Source organism: Macaca nemestrina, chromosome 12, assembly GCF_043159975.1.
Source record: "Macaca nemestrina isolate mMacNem1 chromosome 12, mMacNem.hap1, whole genome shotgun sequence".
Classification (NCBI taxonomy): Eukaryota; Metazoa; Chordata; class Mammalia; order Primates; family Cercopithecidae; genus Macaca; species Macaca nemestrina.
The window spans coordinates 107750706-107772349 of record NC_092136.1 but is presented as its reverse complement, the minus strand read 5'-3'; the positions used below and the strand labels follow the sequence as shown (position 1 = coordinate 107772349).

Sequence of the window (21644 nt, the reverse complement as noted above, 5' to 3'; positions counted from 1 at the left end):
GAAGAATCGCTTGAACCCAGGAGACAGAGGTTGTAGTGAGCCGAGATTGCGCCATTGCACTCCAGCCTGGGAGACAGAGTGAGACTCTGTCTAAAAAAGAAAAAAAGAAAACAATACAGACTGATTTCTTTAACACTTCAACTTTTGTATGAATTTTCAGCTGAAATAAGAGGAAATATACAAAGTTCTTAATAGGATTTATTTAGACTTTTGGGGTATATCATTTTTCCATATATATACCCAATGAATTCGTGTTCTGTCCTCACTGCATTTTGCCCTGGGTGGTGGTTTTCAGTCTTAGGAAGGGGAAAGTTGGGGAAGGTCACCAAAAACTCCATCCATAGTTGTAAAATGTCTGTCACAGACATTATAAAATGTCACAGGCTCTCTGTTCCCTATGATTGTCCTCACTGGACCTTACACCAGTCGCCTCTTTGGGCTTCGGATTCTTCTGGTATCTTAGGCTCTTTCTAGCTCTAAAATTCTGAATCTGCTCAGTGTACCATAAATTTTACTATGTAATACTTGCCTACAGAGACAAGATAATGTATTACATTTTAGCAAAATGAATTTCATTGAATAGCACACATTGAGAGGCTGTAGAGCAGATGCCACTTCTGTACTTCCACATTTCATCATAGTCTTATGTTCCTCTGTTTCATACCAATATTGTAGGCTGTGTCTAGGGTCTGAACGGGGCTCTCTGTGGTATCCATGATGACCTTTTATTTTCTCCACTAAGTGGGATTATGTGCAGAGTGGGGTGTAGCTGGATTATGACAGAGAAAAGCAAAGATCCATTTCTCCTAAAGATCCAAGGATCCAGGTGGCTTATGTGCCGGGTGCTGTTGGCAGAGTCCCATCATTCAGCAGCATGCAAAGGAAGGTTTTGTGCATTAGCATTTCCTTAGGCAACTTTCAGAAACAAGATCATGAGGCCAGGCATGGTGGCTCATGCCTGTAATCCCCCACACTTTGGGAGCCTGAGGCGGGCGGATTGCTTGAGCTCAGGTGTTCGAGACCAGCCTGGGCAACATGGAAAAACCCCGTCTCTACAGAAAACACAAAAATTGGCCAGGTGTGGTGGTGAGTGCCTGTGGTCTCAGCTACTCTGGAGGTTGAGGCGGGAGGATCACTGGAGCCTGGGAGGCAGAGGTTGCAGTGAGTCGAGATTGCGTCACTGCACTCCATCCAGCCTGGGCCACAGAGTGAGACCCTGTCTTAAAAAAACAAAAAGAAAAAGAAAAGAAAAAGATTATGAGAAGGTAATCCTCAAAGCACAGTTGGCAAAAGCCAGCAGCAAAGATGTGTATGTGAGGGGCACAATTCACTGCCTGTTCTTCTCTTCTAGTTTTCAGGACTCTACATCCTGTCCTTCACCGTCATCATGGTGGGGTTTATCCTGTACTGCTCCACCCCAACTCGCACGGCCGAGCCGGCTGAAAGCAGTGTGCCTCCGGTCACCAGCATTGGGATTGACAACCTGGGGATGAAGCTGGAGGAGAACCTCCAGGAGACCCACTCTGCTGTCTTGTAGCTGGAGAAGACGGCGCACCCATCCCCCACCAGGATAAAGCAGAGCCTGCTGCTTGCTGAAGGGACACTTGGGGAAAAATAGCAGACTCAAGAGTGGACACTCTACAACCCTGGGTTGGATCCAGTGGTTAGGTTTTAGAGAGGAACACCAAAGTTCAAAAGTAGAAATACCAAACTAGAGCAGAAACCAAGCTGAGAGTGTGTTTCTGTGTTTGAGGACCAATACCTGTTCGTGTCAGGGAGATGAGGTGCGGACCCCACACCGGGGTCTCAGAGGCACCAGTGGGAAAGCAGGACTGGGGAGAGATCCAGGAGTGAGCCAGTCTCAAGCCAGGGCGGGAAAGCAGGCTGTCCAGGCTGGGCTTGGTGGTCAGGAACAGGGGCAGCTCACGGTGGCTCTGGAGTACGTTTCCTCTGTCAGAGGCTTCAAGGTTTTTTTTGTTTTTTGTTTTTGTTTTTTGTTTTTTGTTTTTTTTTGCTGGGGCAGTTATTGTCCACAGGCCTTTGGGTACAGATGAGGCCTTGGGGCTGACTGCATGTGGCAGAAAACGGGTGGGTCAGCCCTTGTAAACTCCTGAGCTATAAGTGTGAGTACTGTACGAGCATTAAACTGGAGTGCAGTAAACCTAGGAACCCTCCCACAATTGGTTTTTTATTTGTTTGTTTGAGACACAGAGTCTAGAGTGCAGTGGCACAATCTCAGCTCACTGTAACCTCTGCCTCCTGGGTTCAAGTGTGAGTAGCTGGGATTACGAGCATGTGGCCCCACGCCCAGCTAAGTTTTGTATTTTTCAGTAGACATGGGGTTTCACCATGTTGCCCAGGCTGGTCTTGACCTCTTACCTCAAGTGATCCGCCTGCCCCGACCTCCCAAAGTGCTGGGATTACAGGCATGAGCCACCATGCTTGGCCTGTTTTGTTTGATTTTATAGAGAGGTGGGGTGTCGCCATGTTGCCCAGGCTAGTCTCAAATTCCTGAGCTAAAGCGATCTGCCCACCTCGGCCTCCCAAAGTGCTAGGATTACAGATGTGAGCCACTGTGCCTGGCCTATTTGTTTGTTTGTTTAAAACATTTCTCCATCACTCATTCCAGGTCCCAGAGCAAACTCTCTGCTCTCAGAGCCTGTGACACTGGATATGTGTTCCACAGTTTCAGTCCCAGGTCATACTCTCCAACATTTTTCAGAGCTCCATATATATGTAGATGCCATCCTTTCTAAAAACTTCTCACGACCTCCTGGAATATTCCTATTGATCTCATTTTATTTAGCATTAGCTCAAGAAACTAAGTCTTAGTGCACATTATCACAACAAAGAAAAAGCTTTGTTTTTATAACTGGTAAAAACAAGAAAAGATTATCATCAAAATATAAATGAAAATATAAAATTAATCATTTCTCTCCGAAGAGTATGCCCGGGAGCCTCCAGTTGTTAAAAGAGGATACTATTACTACTTCTTATCAAAAATTTGTAATGCCTTGTGATTTTTATACTTCAATACAAAGTGTTAATACGTATCATCAGTATAATAACCAACAAAATGCCACTTTAAGAAAACTGTTATGTAAATTTTTTTGTAACAATGTAAGAAAGAAATGGGGAGTAAGTGTTCACATCATTAAAAGGCTTTGAATTCATGGAAATAAATCAACTGTGTGGTTTCTTTGATTAACCAGTTCCCCTTGTGGACTTTTTTTTTTCCAGTAAAACCTTCTTTTAAAACCCTTGTGGATTTTTTTTTTTTTTTTTTTTTTTTGAGACAGTCTCGCTGTGTCGCCTAGGCTAGAGTGCAATGGTGCCATCTCGACTCACTGCAATCTCTGCCTCCTGGGTTCTGCAGTTCTCCTACCGGGACCTTAGGCACGCGCCACCACGCCTAGCTAATTTTTATATTTTTAGTAGAGATGGGGTATCACCGTGTTGTCCAGGCTGGTCTCGAACTGACCTCAAGTGATCCACCCACCTCAGTCTCCCAAAGTGCTGGGATTACAGGCATGAGCCACGACGCCCGTCCCCCTTGTGGATTTTGAATGACTTCATATATTCAATATTTCTTTATACTCAATTTTTCAGATTCATATCCTCTGTGGGGTGAGGCAAGCCTGTCTATTTGGGGACTATGCTGGGATTCAAGGGAATTCAGAGCAAGCCCACCGATCATTTGCAGGAATAAATGTTTTCCACTTCTGAATTACCACAATGAGTTTTTTACTTTTTTGAGTGAAGTAACCTTTCATTTTCTGCAACCATTTAAAACTGCCTTTTCAATTGATATTTAGTTTTCACTCCCTAACATTAACAACTATGAGAGTGGGAAGGGTTATGTTAAAATGTTTGGCTCTTTTGGGAAGACTTTCGGTTTGATTAGCACACTGATGGTTTATTTTTAAATTTGTGCTATTTTGCTCATTGTTTCATTTTATTTACACCAGTGACAGCTGCAGTCAGAACTACAGTTGCTGATCCTCCAAGATTGCTGTTTGGTGAGCAGGGTCATTCACAAAGTCTTTGGTTACATATTTGGGTGTTTAGGATACATACACACCATGATGGACTTTAGAAAAAGGAGGTAGGCCAGGTACAGTGGCCCAAGGCTGTAATCCTAGCACTGTTAGGGGCAGGTCTTTGTTCACAGAGCTCCCAAGATGGTGGTGGGCCACTCGCAAGATGGCGCGGGCCACTCCCAAGATGGTGGCAAGCCTTTTGTTCTCTCAGCTGGGGTTCTTGGCCTCACGGATTCCAAGGAATGGAACCTTCGGCCATGCGCTGAGTGTTATAGCTCTATTAGAAGCTGTGGGTCTAGTGTTCAGCTTGATTAGGACGAATCTGGGCACTTGGCCCTGCAGGAACAGTGGCGAGCCTTTAGTCCCATTGGAGCGGCAATGGGCGCCTCGCTGGATCAGGAGCATAGCGGACACCCTGCCGGATCCGGAGGGGTTGAAGTCAATGGCGGGTCTGCAATGGCGACAAACAGCAGTGATGGACGGCTGGGCTTGAGCCATAACAAACACGGACCAGAAGAATGCGCAGTTGCAAGATTTAAGAGTGAAAACAGAGCTCCCATACAATGGGAGGGGACCCAAAGGGGGTTGCCTGATGCGGCTCGAATGCCTGGGTTTATATCCCGATCATTGTCCCCTCCTCGTGCTCTTAGGCGATATATGATTTGACTATTTATTTATCTCCTGCTTTTAGCCTAATTTGTATTTTAGTGAGCCCTCTTTACTACCTGATTGGTCGGGTGTGAGCTGAGTTACTAGCCCTGTGTTTAAAGGTGGGTGAGGTCACCTTCCCCAACTAGACCTAGGAATTCCTAGCCTAGGAAATCCAGCTAGTTCTGTCTCCCAGCACTTTGGGAAGCTCAGGCAGGCAGATTACTTGAGGCCATGAGTTGGAGACCAGCTGGGTTAATTAACATGGTGAAACCCTGTCTCTAAAAAACACAAAAATTAGCTGGGTATGGTGGCATGTACCTGTGGTCCCATCTACTCAGGAGGCCGAGGCTGGAGGATCACTTGACCTTGGGAGGTTGAGGCCCCAATGAGCCAAGATCATACCACTGCACTCCAGCCTGGGCAATAGACCCTGTATCAGAAAAAAAAGAAAAAAGAAAAGAAAAAGGAGGTAGCTTTTTTTTTTTTTTTTTTTTGAGACGGAGTCTCGCTCTGTTGCCCAGGCTGGGGTGCAGTGGCCGGATCTCAACTCACTGCAAGCTCTGCCTCCCGGGTTTACGCCATTCTCCTGCCTCAGCCTCCCGAGTAGCTGGGACTACAGGCGCCCGCCACCTTGCCCGGCTAGTTTTTTGTATTTTTTTAGTAGAGATGGGGTTTCACCGTGTTAGCCAGGATGGTCTCGATCTCCTGACCTCGTGATCCACCCGTCTCGGCCTCCCAAAGTGCTGGGATTACAGGCTTGAGCCACCGTGCCCGGCCTGGAGGTAGCTTTTTTTGAACCCTAGGAAATAATCCAAATCTCAACTTATCTCTGTTAACTTTTTTTTTTTTGAGATGGAGTCTCACTATGTTGCCCAGCCTGGGATGCACTGTCCCAATCTTGGCTCACTGCAACCTCCGCCTCCCGGGTTCAAGCAATTCTCCTGCCCCAGCCTCCCAAGTAGCTGAGACTACAGGCATGCACCACCACGTCCTGCTAAGTTTTGTATTTTTAGTAGAGACGGGGGTTTACAATATTGGTCAGGCTGGTCTCGAACTCCTGACCTCGTGATCTGCCTGCCTCGGCCTCCCAAAGTGCTGGGATTACAGGTGTGAGTCACCATGCCTGGCCATCTCTGTTAACTTTTAGAGATATACTTTGTTTACATATTCAAAAACATAAAATTAAACATTTTTAGAGAATGATCTTTGATGTATGTATTATACCAGAAAAGACACCACCATAAAGGTTAATATTTTAACATAATTGAGTTACCTCACTTGAATCTGAGTGTTCTTGGAGAAACCTGAAGTCACCCCTTACGACCAATATGATTTGTGTCCCTCCTCACTAAACAGATATTGAATGTTTATCATGTCTAAGTAGTTTTTTTTATGTATGTGTACCAGTTTATTATAAAGGATACAGATGAAGAGAAGTGTAGGGTAAGGCATGGGAGAAGGGGCGAGGGGCTTCCATCCTCTCCCTGGACACACTACTTTTCAGAAACCTTCACGGCTTCGGCTATCCAGAGGCTCCCTGAACTCAGTTCTCTTGGATTTGTTTTGCTGAGGAGAGTCTGGCTCTGTCACCCAGGCTGGAGTGCAGTGGCTCGATCTCAGCTCACTGCAACCTCCACCCCTCGGGTTCAAGGAATTCTCGTGCCTCAGCCTCAGGCATGAGCCACCATGCCCAGCTTTTTGTTGTTGTTGTTGTTGTTATTTTTGGTAGATACGGGGGTTTCACCATGTTGGCCAGGCAGGTCTCAAACTCCTGCGCTCCAGTGAGCTGTCCGTCTTGGCCTCCCACAGTGCTGGGATTATAGGTGTGAGCCACTGCACCCGGCCCTCTTGTGTTTTTATGGAAGTTTCCTTATTCAGCATTCCTTCCCCAGGGTATAGGGCGGGACTCTCTCTGGGGAGGGTCTGAAGACCCACAATCAGAAAAGTAGGCGAGGTTAGAGTCCTGCCTTGGGGCAGGTGAACAGAGGGCAGGAGAAACATTCTGTTTCCTGAGGCCTTACCCAACATAACAAAAGACTGTAATGGGGCTATGGTAGTTAGGACCCAGGAACTGGATGCAAACTGATACATATCATGACACCATAGGCCACCTCTAGTTTTCAACCATGGATCCCTTACAGCAAAACAAATATACACAATCTTTAATCATTACTTTAGTCCATCATATTGTGTGACTGTCTCCCAGGCAGAGGTCACTCAAGTTTGCAAGCTTCCTTTTAATCTTGTCAGACTCCAAAAGCAAGAGTGGTCTTGGCAGGCACACTGCTTCGCCCGTTCAGGCACCTGGGATCATCGAGCTAAGAGACAGCTCTGAGCCTCTTTAAAGTCATCATTAATATGATATTGGATTTTCCTCAATTTATAACCCACTTTTAAATTTATTCTTGGCTATTCCTCCTATTTTCCATTTGTCATTTAATTTTACCCCAATTTTTCCACTTTTGGAAGGACATTAGTTTTGGCCACTGTGCTGATTCATGTCACTGATAGCAGTACCTGTCTAGCCAGTGCCTCCCCTTCAGTCCATGCCCGTTCCTAGAAGGAAAGGTCACATAGATTCTGAACTAGTGAGCCCCTTTTTTTTTTTTTTTTTCTTGAGACAGAGTATCACTCACTCTGTCACCCAGGCTGGAGTGCAATGGTATGATCTCAGCTCACTGCAACCTATGCTTCCCAGGTTCAAGTGATTCTCCTGCCTCAGCCTCACGAGTAGCTGGGACTACAGGAACACACCACCATGCCCGGTTAATTTTTGTATTTTTTAAGTAGACATGGGGTTTTATCATGTTGGCCAGGCTGGTCTCGAACTCTTGACCTCAGGTGGTCAACCCACCTCAGCCTCCCAAAGTACTGGGATTATAGGCCTGAGCCACCGTGCCCAGCCTATATTTATTCTTAATCTCAATTTTTCCAGATGGGGTGAAGGCACAACCAACCCCTCATCAGGCCCGTAGGAATTCTGAGGAAGTTTAAAAACATAGTGACAGTTTCCTGCTTAGAAATCATTCCTGCTTCCAGCACTTGTAGTTACAGCCCTGGTCCTAGGACCACTGCATTAGGTAGTAGAGAGAAAAAAAATTTTTTGAGGTGATTTTGAAACCACCTTTGCAAAATTATAACTGAGACAATGAAAGAGCTCTAACCTAACCAACTCTATCTTGCTTCTAACCTCCAAGCTGTCCTTGTTTATTCCTGGGCATAGGCTGAACTAACTTTGGGAAGAACTTAGTTTATAGGTTATAGTTTAAAACAAAGATGAGGCCAGGCATGGTGGCTCACACCTGTAATCCCAGCACTTTGGGAGGTGGAGGCGGGTGGAACAACTGAGGTGGGGATTTTGAGACCAGCATGGCCAACATGGTGAAATCCTGTCTCTACTAAAATACAAAAATTAGCAGGGCATGGTGGTAGATACCTGTAATCCCAGCTACTCGGGAGGCTGAGGCAGGAGAATCGCTTGAACCCAGGAGGCGGAGGTTGCAGTGAGCCAAGATCATGCCATTGCATCCAACCTGGGTGACAGAATAAGACTTTGTCTCAAAAATAAAAATAAATACATCAATAAAAAATGATTACAGCCCTTTCCCCAAAAGAAGCCTCCTTGCCTGGAGACTGAACTACTAACATCAGCCACAAGATTAGGAATTATGGTTTAGGAGTCATGCAGGTGGAGGCTACAACATTCTGACCCTTTCTAAGCTGCTCCTATGATCAGTGCTTGAGATATTTTGCAGACCCTGTACTTGATGGATCAGCTGGCACCACCCAGATTGACTAACTGGTTCATCTGATCTGTGGCTCTCACCCAGGAACAGATTCAGTGCAAGAGGACAGCTTCCATTCCTTGTGATTTCATCTCTTACCTAACCAACTAGCACTCCTGGCTCACTGACTTCTCCCCACCTACCAAGTTGTCCTTAAAAACTCTGCTCCCCAGAAAGAAACTTAGTGAAAAAAAAAAAAAAAAAAAATCAAGCCCCTCTCCTCCTTTCTCCGTCAACGTGATGTGTGTTTGACTTCGCTTCTCGCCATGTCTTCTCACAAGACTTTCAGATTAAGCGAGTCCTGGCCAAGAAACAAAAGCAAAATTGTCCCATTTCCCAGTGGATTCACAAGAAAACTGGTAACAAGGTCACAATCGCATTACCATATCAAGCTGAGAATGTCACCACTATCTGGAGAGATACACATGTTTTATTGGGAATATATTTTTTATGTCTGAATCTGTTATGAATGCATTCGTTGGCTGGCTTCAGTAATAAATATGTGAAACATTTTATTTCAAAAAAACAAAAAACAAAAAAACCCCTCTGCTCCCCGAATGCTTGGGGAGACTGATTTGAGTCATAATAAAACTCTGCTCTCCCACACAGCTGGGTCTGTGTGAATGGCTCTTTCTCTACTGCAATTCCCCTGTCTTGATAACTCACCTCTGTCTAGGCAACAGGCAAGGTGAACCCACTGGGCAGTTACAATTTGGGGAAGAAAGACAAAGATATAATCATTATACCAGTGGATCCCTCCCTTGGCAAGAATTGTATAGTCATTACCGACATCCTCCCCAGCTCCCCTTCCCCAGATCAACCAGAAGGAGACAAAAAATCTAGCAGGGGAGATTCTAGTTCCATTCATTTTGAGTGTGAGCACACACTCGTGAAGGTGTGTAAGCCAGCCATTCATAATTTTATCTCCCCCATTTTAGGCAACCAATGTTTCAATTGTCCATTCTTTCTCTATTACTCTAAGAAGGATATTTCTCCGCCTATTGTTGGACGTTATGAGTTGTGTACAAGTAGTTTCAACTTTCCCAATAATGTAAATAATCAAGGAATTTGAAAACCTTGACCTCTGACTGTAGTTATCATTTAGCCCAATTCCCTTTTTAAAGATAAATAAGGGAAGGCATAGGAAAGCGATGTGATTTGTCTAAGTTTTGTGCCAAATAAAAATGGACTCCTAGTTCATTACTGGATTCCTAGTTCATTACTAATTTTTAGACTTAGCAGAATGTCAGAAACACTGGAGATGCTTTTAAAAACAGACATTATCAAGTCCTATCCCAGAACTACTGAGTCAGTCTCCAGGGGTGGAGGCCAAGGATCTCTGAGCACACATTTCCTAAAATATTTTGCTTAAGAATAAACCTGGGCTTGGTGTGGTGGCTCACACCTTTAAACCCAGCACTTTGGGAGGCCAAGGTGGGAGGATCACTTGAGGCCAAGAGGCCAGAAGTTTAAGGTCAGCCTGGGTAACACAGTGATACCTTGTCTCTACAAAAAAGAAGAAAAAAGAAAATTAGTCAGGCATGGTGGCACCCATCTGTAGTCCCAGCTCTACTCAGGAGATTGAGATAGGGGATTCACTTGAGCCCAGACATTTGAGGTTGCAGTGAGCTATGATTGCCACCACTGCACTCCAGCCTAGGTGACAGCAAGACCCTGTCTCAATAATAATAATAATAATAATAAATAAACCTGTATCTCTATAGGGATAATGGTGTAGTAGAGAATCTCAGGTGACAAAAATCCCATCTGTCCATCAAGGTTGATCTCAAATGTAGTCTCTTAGGAACCTTTCTCAATCTGGGTCCCACCCGCCTTTAAGCTTCCATAGTCTTTGCTCATATCTTCCTTTTAGCACTTAGCACACAGTGCTTGTGGTTTACATACCTGCCCTTCCTCATCCCAGCTGGAACTCTTGTAGGTCAATAGTGGCCGTTTTTCCTTTTTTTTTTTTTGAGATGGGAGTCTCACTCTGTACCAGGCTAGAGTGCAGTGGCATGATCTCGGCTCACTGCAACCTCCGCCTCCCAGGTTCAAGCAATTCTCCTGCCTCAGCCTCCCGAGTAGCTGGGATTACAGGCACCCACCACCACGCCTGGCTAATTTTTGTATTTTTTTAGTAGAGACGGGGTTTCATCATGTTGGCCAGGCTGGTCTTGAACTCCTGACCTCAGCTGATCCTCCCACCTCGGCCTCCTTAAGTATTGGGATTACAGGCGTGAGCCACCGCACCTGGCCCCTTTCCTCTTTCTAGCCCATTGGTCAGCTTACTTCTTGGGTTAAATAAACTTTACCTTTGGTCCCAGTACAGAACACTGAATGGAACATTGACCTAAAGTAAAGCCTTCTATGCAGACACATGTGGTTAGCAAGTTGTCCTACACTGCTCTCTTTCCTCCTATGCCTTTTAGTCCTAGTCTTTCCCCTTGCCTGCTCCTCATCTGGAGAGGGGCAGAGGAGTTCCAATCTAGGCATCCCAAGTTAAAAAACAGTGTCTCAGAGAAGCAATGGTATGAATGACAGCTATTAAATCATAATACTGTGTGCAAGGCTATGCGTCCTGGTTTAAAGAAATTTGTGAGAACTGGGAGTTTAACCAGCCCGTATAACATTGCTTCCTTGAAAAATTTATTTTCAAACATCTGGTTTACATGAGATCTTAAATTTTTAAAAAAATATTTTAATTAATCCAATATACTTAAAATACTATTTCAGTATGTGTCATTAGCCACATTTCATGTATCCAATAGCCACATGTGGCTGATGACTACCCTGTTGAACAATGAAGTCTTAACTTCTTCAAATTAGACTGTTAGAATAGGTGGGCAGGCAAACATGAACACCAAAGGAGAGGGCTCTCACTAAGGAACATTAGGCAACCATCCGGCAATGGTCAGGCAGATTTAAACTCTGTAAAATAATAACCGGTCACAGCCGGCACCAGGGAAAGGCAGTCTCCCAATAGATAGAAAACACCTGAAGCTGGTTATCAGCCACTTCCCAACAGGCTCTTAGGAGCTGAGTGCGCGCGCTCACCCATGCACACTAAGATGCAAAAGGGCAGAGTTTAACTGGTATATGTGAAAGTGACACCAGCAAAATCCTCTCTTCTTACAGTGTTACCCCAGTCCAGTTGCACAATATACTTCATCTATACAACACTATGGAAAACGTAGCAACTCTGTTATACTATTCATCAGTAGGGTTTGGGCTTTTTTAAAGTATTTTTTTTTTCTAATTCAATGGGGCGGGTTGGGGGGGGGCGGGCGGGGAGTGGAGGCTGTGTTGCAACTATGTTGCCCAGGCTGGTCTCCAACTGTTGGGCTCAAACAATCCTCCCACCTCAGCCTCCCAAAGTGCTGTGATTACAGGTGCAAGCCACCAGCAATGCTTTTTTGTTTGTTCGTTTTTGTTTTTTCTTTTACTTTTTTGAGACAGAATTTTGCTCTTGTTGTCCAGGCTGGAGTGCAATGGCACAATCTTGGCTCACTGCAACCTCCGCCTCCCAGGTTCAAGCGATTCTCCGCCTAAGCCTCCCAAGTAGCTGGGATTACAGGCATGTGCCACCATGCCTGGCTAATTTTGTACTTTTAGTAGAGCAGGGTTTCTCCATGTTGGTCAGGCTGGTCTTGAACTCCTGACCCCAGGAGGATCCACCCACATCAGCCTCCCAAAGTGCTGGAATTACAAACCAAGTCCGGCGGTTTTTTTTTTTTTTTTTTTTAAATGGCATGAATGTCTATAAAAAATATTTTTAAATCAACAAATATTGTTCTAATAGGCTAAAAAAGCATTTAGAGGAGGTTTTCTTTTTTCTTCCTTTTTTTTTTTTGAGACGGAGTCTCAGTCACCCAGGCTGGACTGCAGTGGCACAATCTCAGTTGTTCAAATGGCCTTTTAAAATTGGTACGAATTATTTCATTTCCTTCTCCAAAAGTGTTCGCATTTTAAATTAAGACTGCTGGAAGAAGCTGGGTGCAGTGGCTCATGCCTGTAATCCCAACACTTTGGGAGGCCAAGGCAGGTGGATCATGAGGTCAGGAGTTCGAGACCAGCCTGACCAATATGGTGAAACCCTGTCTCTAGTAAAAATACAAAAATTAGCTGAAGACAAAGTTGTCTTCAGCCTCTTAAGGAATTGGTACGTATTTATGGGTGGACCTTCCAGCAGGTGGCGCTTTAACTATCTCGTAACAACCTAAAGACTGTTTGCATAAACAATAGTGTTGTCATTTTATAGTGCTTCCATAATGTCCCGTAAATCAAAGTGCTGTGTTTTGTTTTAAAAAGGGTATTATAGAGACTGTCCTCATCAGGGGCTGCCTTTGGTTAACAGATGAATAATTGTTGGAAGCTAAACAATGGGTACAGGTGGACACACAGAGTGGAATAATAGATATTGGAGACTCCAAAAAGTGGCAGGGTGGGAGGGAGGTGAGGGTTGAAAAATTACCTGTTGGGTACACTGTTCATTATTTGGGTGATGGGAACACTAAAAGCCCAGACTTTACCACTACCCAACATACACATGTAAGAAACCTGCACTTGTACACACATATATATGTAATAAATATATATAATATATATAAAATTTATATTAATTTTTCTTTTTTTTTTTTTGAGACGGAGCCTAGCTCTGTCGCCCAGGCTGGAGTGCAGTGGCCGGATCTCAGCTCACTGCAAGCTCCACCTCCCAGGTTTATGCCATTCTCCTGCCTCAGCCTCCCAAGTAGCTGGGACTATAGGCGCCCGCCACCTCGCCCGGCTAGTTTTTTGTATTTTTTTAGTAGAGACGGGGTTTCACCGCGTTAGCCAGGATGGTCTCGATCTCCTGACCTCGTGATCCGCCCGTCTTGGCCTCCCAAAGTGCTGAGATTACAGGCTTGAGCCACTGCGCCCGGCCTCCTTTTGTTTTAAGCCTCTGTGGCACTGGTATGTCAGGCCAGGTTTCTATTACCAACCAGAACAGTTTTCAGTAACCCTTTTCTGATGAATGTGTAAGTTAAACATTAAAGAACTGAAGAAACTGATGCCTGAGTGTGAGCGCTGGAATGCGAAAACAAACCCATTAAGACCTGGCCTGGGTTTTCTCCGGCCCTAAAGTCTGATCAAATAATGAAAACATTCTTACACATACAACTCGTGCCAGAGCTCATTCAAGGTGAAGAAACTTTCCAAGACTCTAGAGAAAGCTTTCCAGACCCTAGACCCTAAAGATTAGATATAGATTGAATGAAACACTGCCGCTTGTAGGTGCACTCCCAGACATAGGCATATAACTCAGAATATATATAAGCACTGAAAAAAAGACCTTGTAAATTTGAGTTGGTCCGATGAGTTACTCCGACCTCCTCCCTGAAACTGGTTGCAGAAATAAACTCCCTTCTTTCTCACTCTGTCTGCATCTCATTATTGAACTATGAGAACAAGCAGCTGGACCCCTCGTTCTGTCTGGGTACACTGGCAGAGGAACAGACATATAGATCAATTGGACATAGGAAGAAACTCACACAAATATGCTGAAATTGATTTTTGACAAAAGTGCAAAAGCAGTTCAATGGAGAAAAGATAGTCTTTTCAACAAGTGGTGCTGGAGCAATTGGACATCTACTGGGAAAAAAATAAACTTTGACTACGTTGGTTAGAAAAAAAACTGTTGAAGAACTGAGGTCCCATCCAGGCGTGGTGGCTCACACCTGTAATCCCAGCACTTTGAGAGGCTGAGGCAGGTGGATCACCTGAAGTCAGGAGTTTGAGACCAGCCTGGTCAACATGGTGAAACCACATCTCTACTAAAAATACAAAAATTAGCTGGGTGTGGTGGCTCATGCCTATAATCCCAGCTACTTGGGAGGCTGAGGCAGGAGAATTGCTTGAACCTGGGAGACGGAGGTTGCAGTGAGCCAACACAGTGCCACTGCACTCCAGCCTCAGCGACAGAGTGAGACTCTGTCTCAAAAAACAACAAAAAAGAATTGGAGTCTCAGAAAAGTTGAAACATCTGTCTCAGGTCACACAGAGTTTGGTGGCTAAGGTAAAAACAGAAACCAGGATTTTAACCTTTCAGTTTAGTCAGCAGCCAAAGTCTCCGCTCTGTAAATTCTGAAGGGGTCATGGTTCCTGTGGAACTGCTGAGACAGCAAATGCAAATGCATCTCTAATGAGAGCTGCTAGGATGATTTTCTTGGAAAAACTAACTTGGTAGTACAGTTTTCTCTGCAACACTGGGGGCTGCCGTTTTAAGAAGCTGTCTACAGTTTGTTTCTGTGAGGTCTTATGTATGCCTAGTCATGATTCTCTTTTCTGTCATAATTATGGTGATGTGCCATTTCATCTACATTTAATCACTTAGTATCTGGACGTATCTTCAGCCTTCAAAATATATCAATAAATCAGGGAAATTTAGCAGATGGCCACTTAGCTGATTAAAAGGCAAGAGATTTATGAGGAAATTAGGTAATGCTGACCATGCAGTTCTCTAGTAGTCTGATAAACGGTGTTTTGAGAAGTCTGGCAATATATAAATGGTGTATTAGGGGAAGTAAAGCCTCTTCAGAACAACAAAATTGTACCCACCCTTCATGCATAAACCCGTAGGATTTAATGTTCCAAGCTTTCTTCTCCCAATGCTCAAACTTTTACAATGTATCTCATTCCTCGGTTTAAATATTATCCTCTTCTAGCAATCTTTTCTTTTTTTGTGTGTGTTTTTTTTTTTTCAGACGGAGTTTTGCTCTTGTTGCCCAGGCTGGAGTGCAATGGTGCGATCTCGGCTCATCACAACCTCCGCCTCCCGGGTTCAAGCAGTAGCTGGGATTACAGGCATGCATCACCACGCCCAGCTAATTTTGTATTTTTAGTAGAGATGGGGTTTCTCCATGTTGGTCAGGCTGGTCTCGAACTTCCGACCTCAGGTCATCCACTTGCCTCAGCCTCCCAAAGGGCTGGGATTACAGGCGTGAGCCACTGCACTCAGCTTCTTCCAGCAATCTTAATTTAAAATGCGAACACTTTTGGAGAAGGAAATGAAATAATTCGTATCAATTTTAAAAGGCCATTTGAACAATTATTAGCTCCAACTGACCATAAACAAGCATTCAGATGGTTCCATATATGCCTCACTCAATCAGCTGTTACATTCACTGCCTGCCCATTGGGGAGGCCACAGTCTATACACAATATGTGATGTAGAGAACTTGTAGTGCTAGTAGCTGGGGTTTCCATGCTGTCTTTGTCCATTTATGCTGCTATAACAGAACACCCAGAGAGCTCATTCCTTCTTCCACCATGCGAGGACACAGTGTGTCTATAAGCCAGGAAGAGTGCCTTCACCAGACATGGATTCTGTTGGCAGCTTGATCTTGGACTTCCCAGCCTCCAGAACTGTGAGAAATAAATTTCTGTTGTTCATGAGCCAGCCAATCTATGGTATTTTTGTTATAGCAGTGTGAATGGACCAAGACATGCCTATTCTACTTTGCAGTGTATCAAAATCTTAATGGAATGGGAAAGGTCAGAAACAAACACTTTTTAAACATTCAACATAGAACCAAACATAAAGCCTTAAACATAACAGGAACTCGGTAATATTGTATTTGTATTTGTTGATTAACTATGCTTTTACCTATGTTCTATCAGATCCTAAACTTGGGAACTTTTTGTTTGGGTAAGTAGTAATAATCATACAATGTAACAAAGCAAAAAGTGATTTAATATTCAAGACGTTGTCCAAATATGATATCTCTAAATTGCATATTAATCTTTTCCAGGAAGTTTCATTCTTGGCATAAGGTCAATGGGACAGAAAAAAGAATTTTAGAAGATGCTTGATGAGGAAATGCTACTCCTATTTAGGAAAAGGAAAGCTTAATTCAATAAGTTATATTTTCTATGGTTGGAACATACGCTATTGACAAATGACAAACAAAGTAAATAGAAGGGGAATGAGAGGAACATATGATCATTCCGGTGTTAACAAACATGAATGTTGGTGAAAATGACTATATGAGCCAGAATCTGCATATCTGAGTAGATGATTCACACTCTTATAGACTCTCCAGACGAATGCTTAGGATTGAAGAAACGGGTTCCATCATTAAAAAGCTGGATGATCTAGGGTGATTCTTTGTCACTTCCCTTTCATAACTCTCATTGATCTAGCAGTAGTATGTGTCTGGCAATGGACTTTTTTTTTTTTTTAAAGATGGAGTCTTGCTCTGTCGCCCAGGCTGGAGTGCAGTGGCGTGATCTTGGCTCAATGCAAGCTCCGCCTCCTGGGTTCACCCACCATTCTCCTTCCTCAGCTTCCCAAGTAGCTGGGACTACAGGCATGTGCCACCATGTCCAGATAATTTTTGTATTTTTAGTGGAGACAGGGTTTCACCATGTTAGCCAGGATGGTCTCGATCTCCTGACCTCATGATTCGCCCACCTCGGCCTCCCAAAGTGCTGTGGACTGTTTTTTAAAAACATGCACTGTCTTATTTAAATTTTACCTCTTAAGGAGGCATGTACTATTTATATCTCTATTTAACCAATGAGGAAATGAAGGCTTGTACCAGGCAGGATAGAATTAGGTTATGCTACCATAACAAACACCACCAAATATCTTATTGACTTAAAACAAGATTTAGTTTTTGGCTGGCTGGGCATGGTGGCTCACACCTGTAATCCCAGCACTTTGGGAGGCCAAGGTAGGAGGATTGCTTGTGCCCAGGAGTATAAGACTAGCCTGGGCAACATAGTGAGATCCCATCTCTACAAAAAAAAAAAAAAAATTAGCCGGGCATGGTGGCACACATCTGTAGTTCCAGCTACTTGAGAAGTTGACAGGGGAGGATTGTTTGAGCCTAGAAGGTTGTGGCTAGAGTGAGCCCTAATCACACCACTGCACTCCAGCCTGGGCAACAGACCAAGACCCTGTCAAAAAAAATTATTTTTTGGCCATACTATACAGTTCCACTGTGGGCTTCAGGTTTTGGTCACTTCCCTGACACAGGCCTGCTACCCAGGGAACTATTAGAAATGCCAGCCAGATAAGTGATCTCTTGAGCCCAGGGGTTTGAGACCAGCCTGGGCAACACGGTGAGAACCTGTCTCTACAAAAAAATACAAAATTAGCTAGGTGTGGTGGTGCTCACCTGTAGCTCCAACTACTCAGGAGGCTGAGGTGGAAGAATCCCTTATGCCTGGGAGATCGAGGCTGCAGTGAGCTGTGATCATGCCACTGCACTCCAGCCTGGTGACAGAGCAAGAACTTGCCTCCCACCCCTGCCCCCCACAAAAAGACAGAATGAATAAAAACCTGCTGAAGTTTAGCTACACATGTTGCAGTACCTAAAACTTAGCATTTTTTTCTCTGTTGCCTAGGTTGGAGTGTAGTGATGTGATTACAGTTCACTGCAGCCTTGACCTCCTGGGCTCAAGTGATCCTCCCACCTCAGCCTCCTGAGAAGCTAGGGTCACAGATGTGCATCACCACACCCGACTAAATTACTAAATTAATTTTTTTTTTTTTTGAGACGAAGTTTCACTCCTGTTGCCCAGGCTGGAGTACAATGGCGTGATCTCAGCCCACTGCCACCTCCACCTCCCGAGTTCAAGCAATTCTCCTGCCTCAGTCTCCCAAGTAGCTGGGATTACAGGCATGAGCCACTACACCTGGCAAATTTTGTATTTTTAGTAGAGACAGGGTTTCTCCATGTTGGCCAGGTTGGTCTCAAACTCCCGACCTCAAGTGATCCACCTGCCTCGGCCTCCCAAAGTGCTGGGATTACAGGTGTGAGCCACCACACCCAGCCAATTTTTTTTTATTTTTTAATTTTTTTAGAGATAGCGGTATCACTGTGTTGCCCAGGCAGGTCTTGGACTCCTGGGCTCAAGCGATCCTCCTGCCTCGGCCTCCCAGATTGCTGGGAAAATAGGCATGAACCATCATGCCTGGTTATACTTAGCATTTTAATTTATGTGCAATCATCCCTTAAAGCGTCAGCTAGACTTAGGCACTTAAAAGGACTGATTTAAGTGTCTACTGCCCAGAATGATTGACTTTTTTCCCTGCCCAGGAGATGCATCTTTTTTGTTGTTGTTGTTCCAGAGACAGAGTCTTCTCTGTCACCCAGGCTGGAGTGCAGTGGTACGATCTCAATTCACTGCAACCTCTGCCTCCCCGGTTCAGGCAGTTCTCCTGCCTCAGCCTCCCGAGTAGCTGGGATTACAGGCCCCTGCCACCAAACCCGGATAACTGTTGTATTTTTAGTGGAGAGGGGTTTCACCCCATTGGCCAGGTTGGTCTTGAACTCCTGACCTCAAGTGATCCACCCACTTTGGCCTCCCAAAGTGCTGGGATTACAGGTGTGAGCTATTGTGCCTGGCCAGGAGTTTGCATCTTTAGGGGTCAAATAATTTTAAAATGTTCAATCCTCAAAACACAGAATGTCCCCTCTCTTCTTCCACCACAGCAAGACCATCAACCCTCCTAAGGGATACAACTTTTTTTTTTTGAGACAGAGTTTCGCTCTTCACTCAGGCTGGAGTGAAGTGGGCCATCTTGACTCACTGCAACCTCCACCTCCTGGGTTCAAGCGATTCTCCTGCCTCAGCCTCCTGAGTAGCTGAGGTGCGCACCACCATGTCCGGCTAATTTTTTTTTGTATTTTTAGTACAGACGGGGTTTCACCATATTGACCAGGCTGGTCTTGAACTCCTGACCTCAGGTGATCTGCCCACCTCGGCCTCCCAAAGTGCTGGGATTACAGGCAGCAGCCACTGCACTCAGCCAGGATGTAACTCTTAATATTCACCTTTTTAGAGGCGATGCCCCCAAGATATTCTAATATATTCATATAAACTTCTGGAGTAAGGACTTTTTAATGAATCTAAGCTATTCTATTCCCTTTCGAAAAGACGATGTGCTCAATGCATCTACGGCAGTTTTCTAGTACCTTCCTTGCTGAAAAAGAGAAAAAACCCATACATTTATCTGGGTCATTTCACCACATTATTAGGATGATTCACACTTAAGAATAAACTATCAGGTTTGAAAAATCTAATACATTTTATAAATAATATAAGAAAAAGAAAAATGTATCCATGTTGTGTCGGAAATAAATTAGAAATAAAAATCTGATGATTGTTCTTTAAAAGCCTAACACCTACCAGAAATCTTTTCTCTGATGGGGATTAATAGCTATTTGTGCTTTATTGCCATGGTGATAAAAATTTGTTTCCAATGGTATTGTTTCAATTTTGCCCAATGGAAAAATTAGTTCGTGATTTTCTCACAACCATAAAATGTATTTCCAACAATACAGCTGTGAATTTTAATTTATTATCTCCCTGTTTCATATTTACTTTTTTTTTTTTTAAGGAGGCTTGTGTTCTAAGGGATTCTAATACATTAGCTAATTATGTATGCTCTAGAGGCAGAATCTATCACTTAATAGTTCTGTAATCTTTAAAACATTTTTATTTTAATAGGTTTTTGGGAGAACAGGTAGTGTTTGGTTACATGAATAAATTCTTTACTGGTGATTTTGGAGATTTGGGTGCACCCGAGCAGTGTACTGTACCCAGTGTGTAATTTTTTTTTTTTTCCTTGAGACAGAGTCTGGCTGTGTCGCCCAGGCTGGAGTACAGTGGTGTGATCTCATCTCACTGCAACCTCCGCCTCTGGGGTTCAAGCAATTCTGCTGCTTCAGCCTCCCGAGTAACTGGGAATACAGGCACCTGCCACCACGCCCGGCTATTTTTGTATTTTTAGTAGAGATGGGGGTTTCACTATGTAGGCCAGGATGGTCTCCATCTCTTGACCTCGTGAACCACCCGCGTAGGCCTCCCAAAGCGTTGGGATTACAGGCATGAGCCACTGCGCCCGGCCCAGTGTGTAGTGTGTTTTATCCCTTGCCTCTCTCCTGCTCTTCCCCACCTGGCTCCAATCATGTCTAGTTTTATATCTTTTGTCTCTTGATGTTGTCAACTTCTGCCTCTTATTCACTCTCCAGCCTTCAATAAAGACTTTGAAACTTGGCTTATAGGTTTCCCACCCAACTTCCTGCATCACTTGCATGATTCATGGCCAGTTCCCCTTGAACCTCATAAATTCTTTCTCTCCTTACTGCCAATGACTGCTACCTTAATTTCTCTCCAGCAGCTACTCCCATATTACATCTAAAGTTTGTTACCACTCAGAAGTGCTTTCCCTCTGTGTCTTAAGTCCTTGTATTCCAGATGCTGAGCACAATTCACCTCGTCAGACCCAGCACAGCCATTTTGTATACTCCCCTGAACTCTTATTCTTTAAGAACGTTGACTTTTTCCCCCTTCTTGAGTACTTTTTCTTCTCTCTACCCTGCTTGGAGTCTGGCTGATTGCTTGGACTTTTTCCATTCCACCTATACCCTTCATTTGTTTGTACCCACATCTTGCCCAGCAAAACTCCAATGCTAAATCCATGCTGAATCAATCCTTCATGACCTGCTTGACATAGTGTCTGGTCTAACCTAGGAAATGTGTGTTGGAGAATCCTCAGGCTGGAGTTTTAAGGCCACCTCCTTTCTAGCCAAGGGGCATCTGTGCTAGTGGATAAGTCATCAGCAGTTTAGCAGTGAAAGCCTCCTTTAGTGAATCAACTATATCCCATCTATATTCCATTATTCTTTGATTTCTTTAGGCATTTCTGATAGTTCATTTCTCACCTTTTCTTTTCTTTTTTTCTTTTCTTTTCTCTTTCCAGAGTCTTGCTCTATCGCCCAGGATGGAGTGCAGTGGCATGATCTCGGCTGACTCCAACCTCCGCCTCCTGGGTTCAAGCGATTCTCAGCTTCCCAAGTAGCTGAGATTACAGGCGCCCACCACCACACACGGCTAACTTTTGTACTTTTTCACCATGTTGTTGGCCAGGCTGGTCTCGAACTCCTGACCTCAGGTGATCTGCCCACCTTGGCCTCCCAAAGTGCCGGGATTACAGGCATGAGCCACCATGCTGGGCCAAGGGAATTTCTTAGAAAGTTGAAGGGGAAGGGCCAGGCATGGTGACTCACACCTGTAATCCCAGCACTTTGGGTGGTCGAAGAGGGCGGATTGCCTCAGGTCAGGAGTTCGAGACCAGCCTGGCCAACATAGTTAAACCCCAGCTCTACTAAAAATACAA

General features: G+C 44.3%; 1 protein-coding gene and 1 long non-coding RNA gene across 4 annotated transcripts in view; one reads left to right on the top strand and one right to left on the bottom strand.

Annotated features, from left to right (window-relative positions):
* LOC105493661 (solute carrier family 35 member F2) overlaps nt 1–3173 on the top strand; it is a 69795-nt gene extending 66622 nt beyond the window's left edge. For all 3 annotated transcript variants that reach the window (XM_071075534.1, XM_071075532.1, XM_071075533.1), the window contains one exon: nt 1352–3173. In XM_071075534.1, the coding sequence (XP_070931635.1) occupies nt 1352–1537 (186 nt within the window). In that variant the 3' untranslated portion in view covers nt 1538–3173. The remainder of the gene's footprint in view (nt 1–1351) is intronic.
* LOC112428834 (uncharacterized) overlaps nt 1–21644 on the bottom strand; it is a 69789-nt gene that overhangs the window by 7657 nt on the left and 40488 nt on the right. The gene's annotated exons all lie outside the window — the stretch shown is intronic.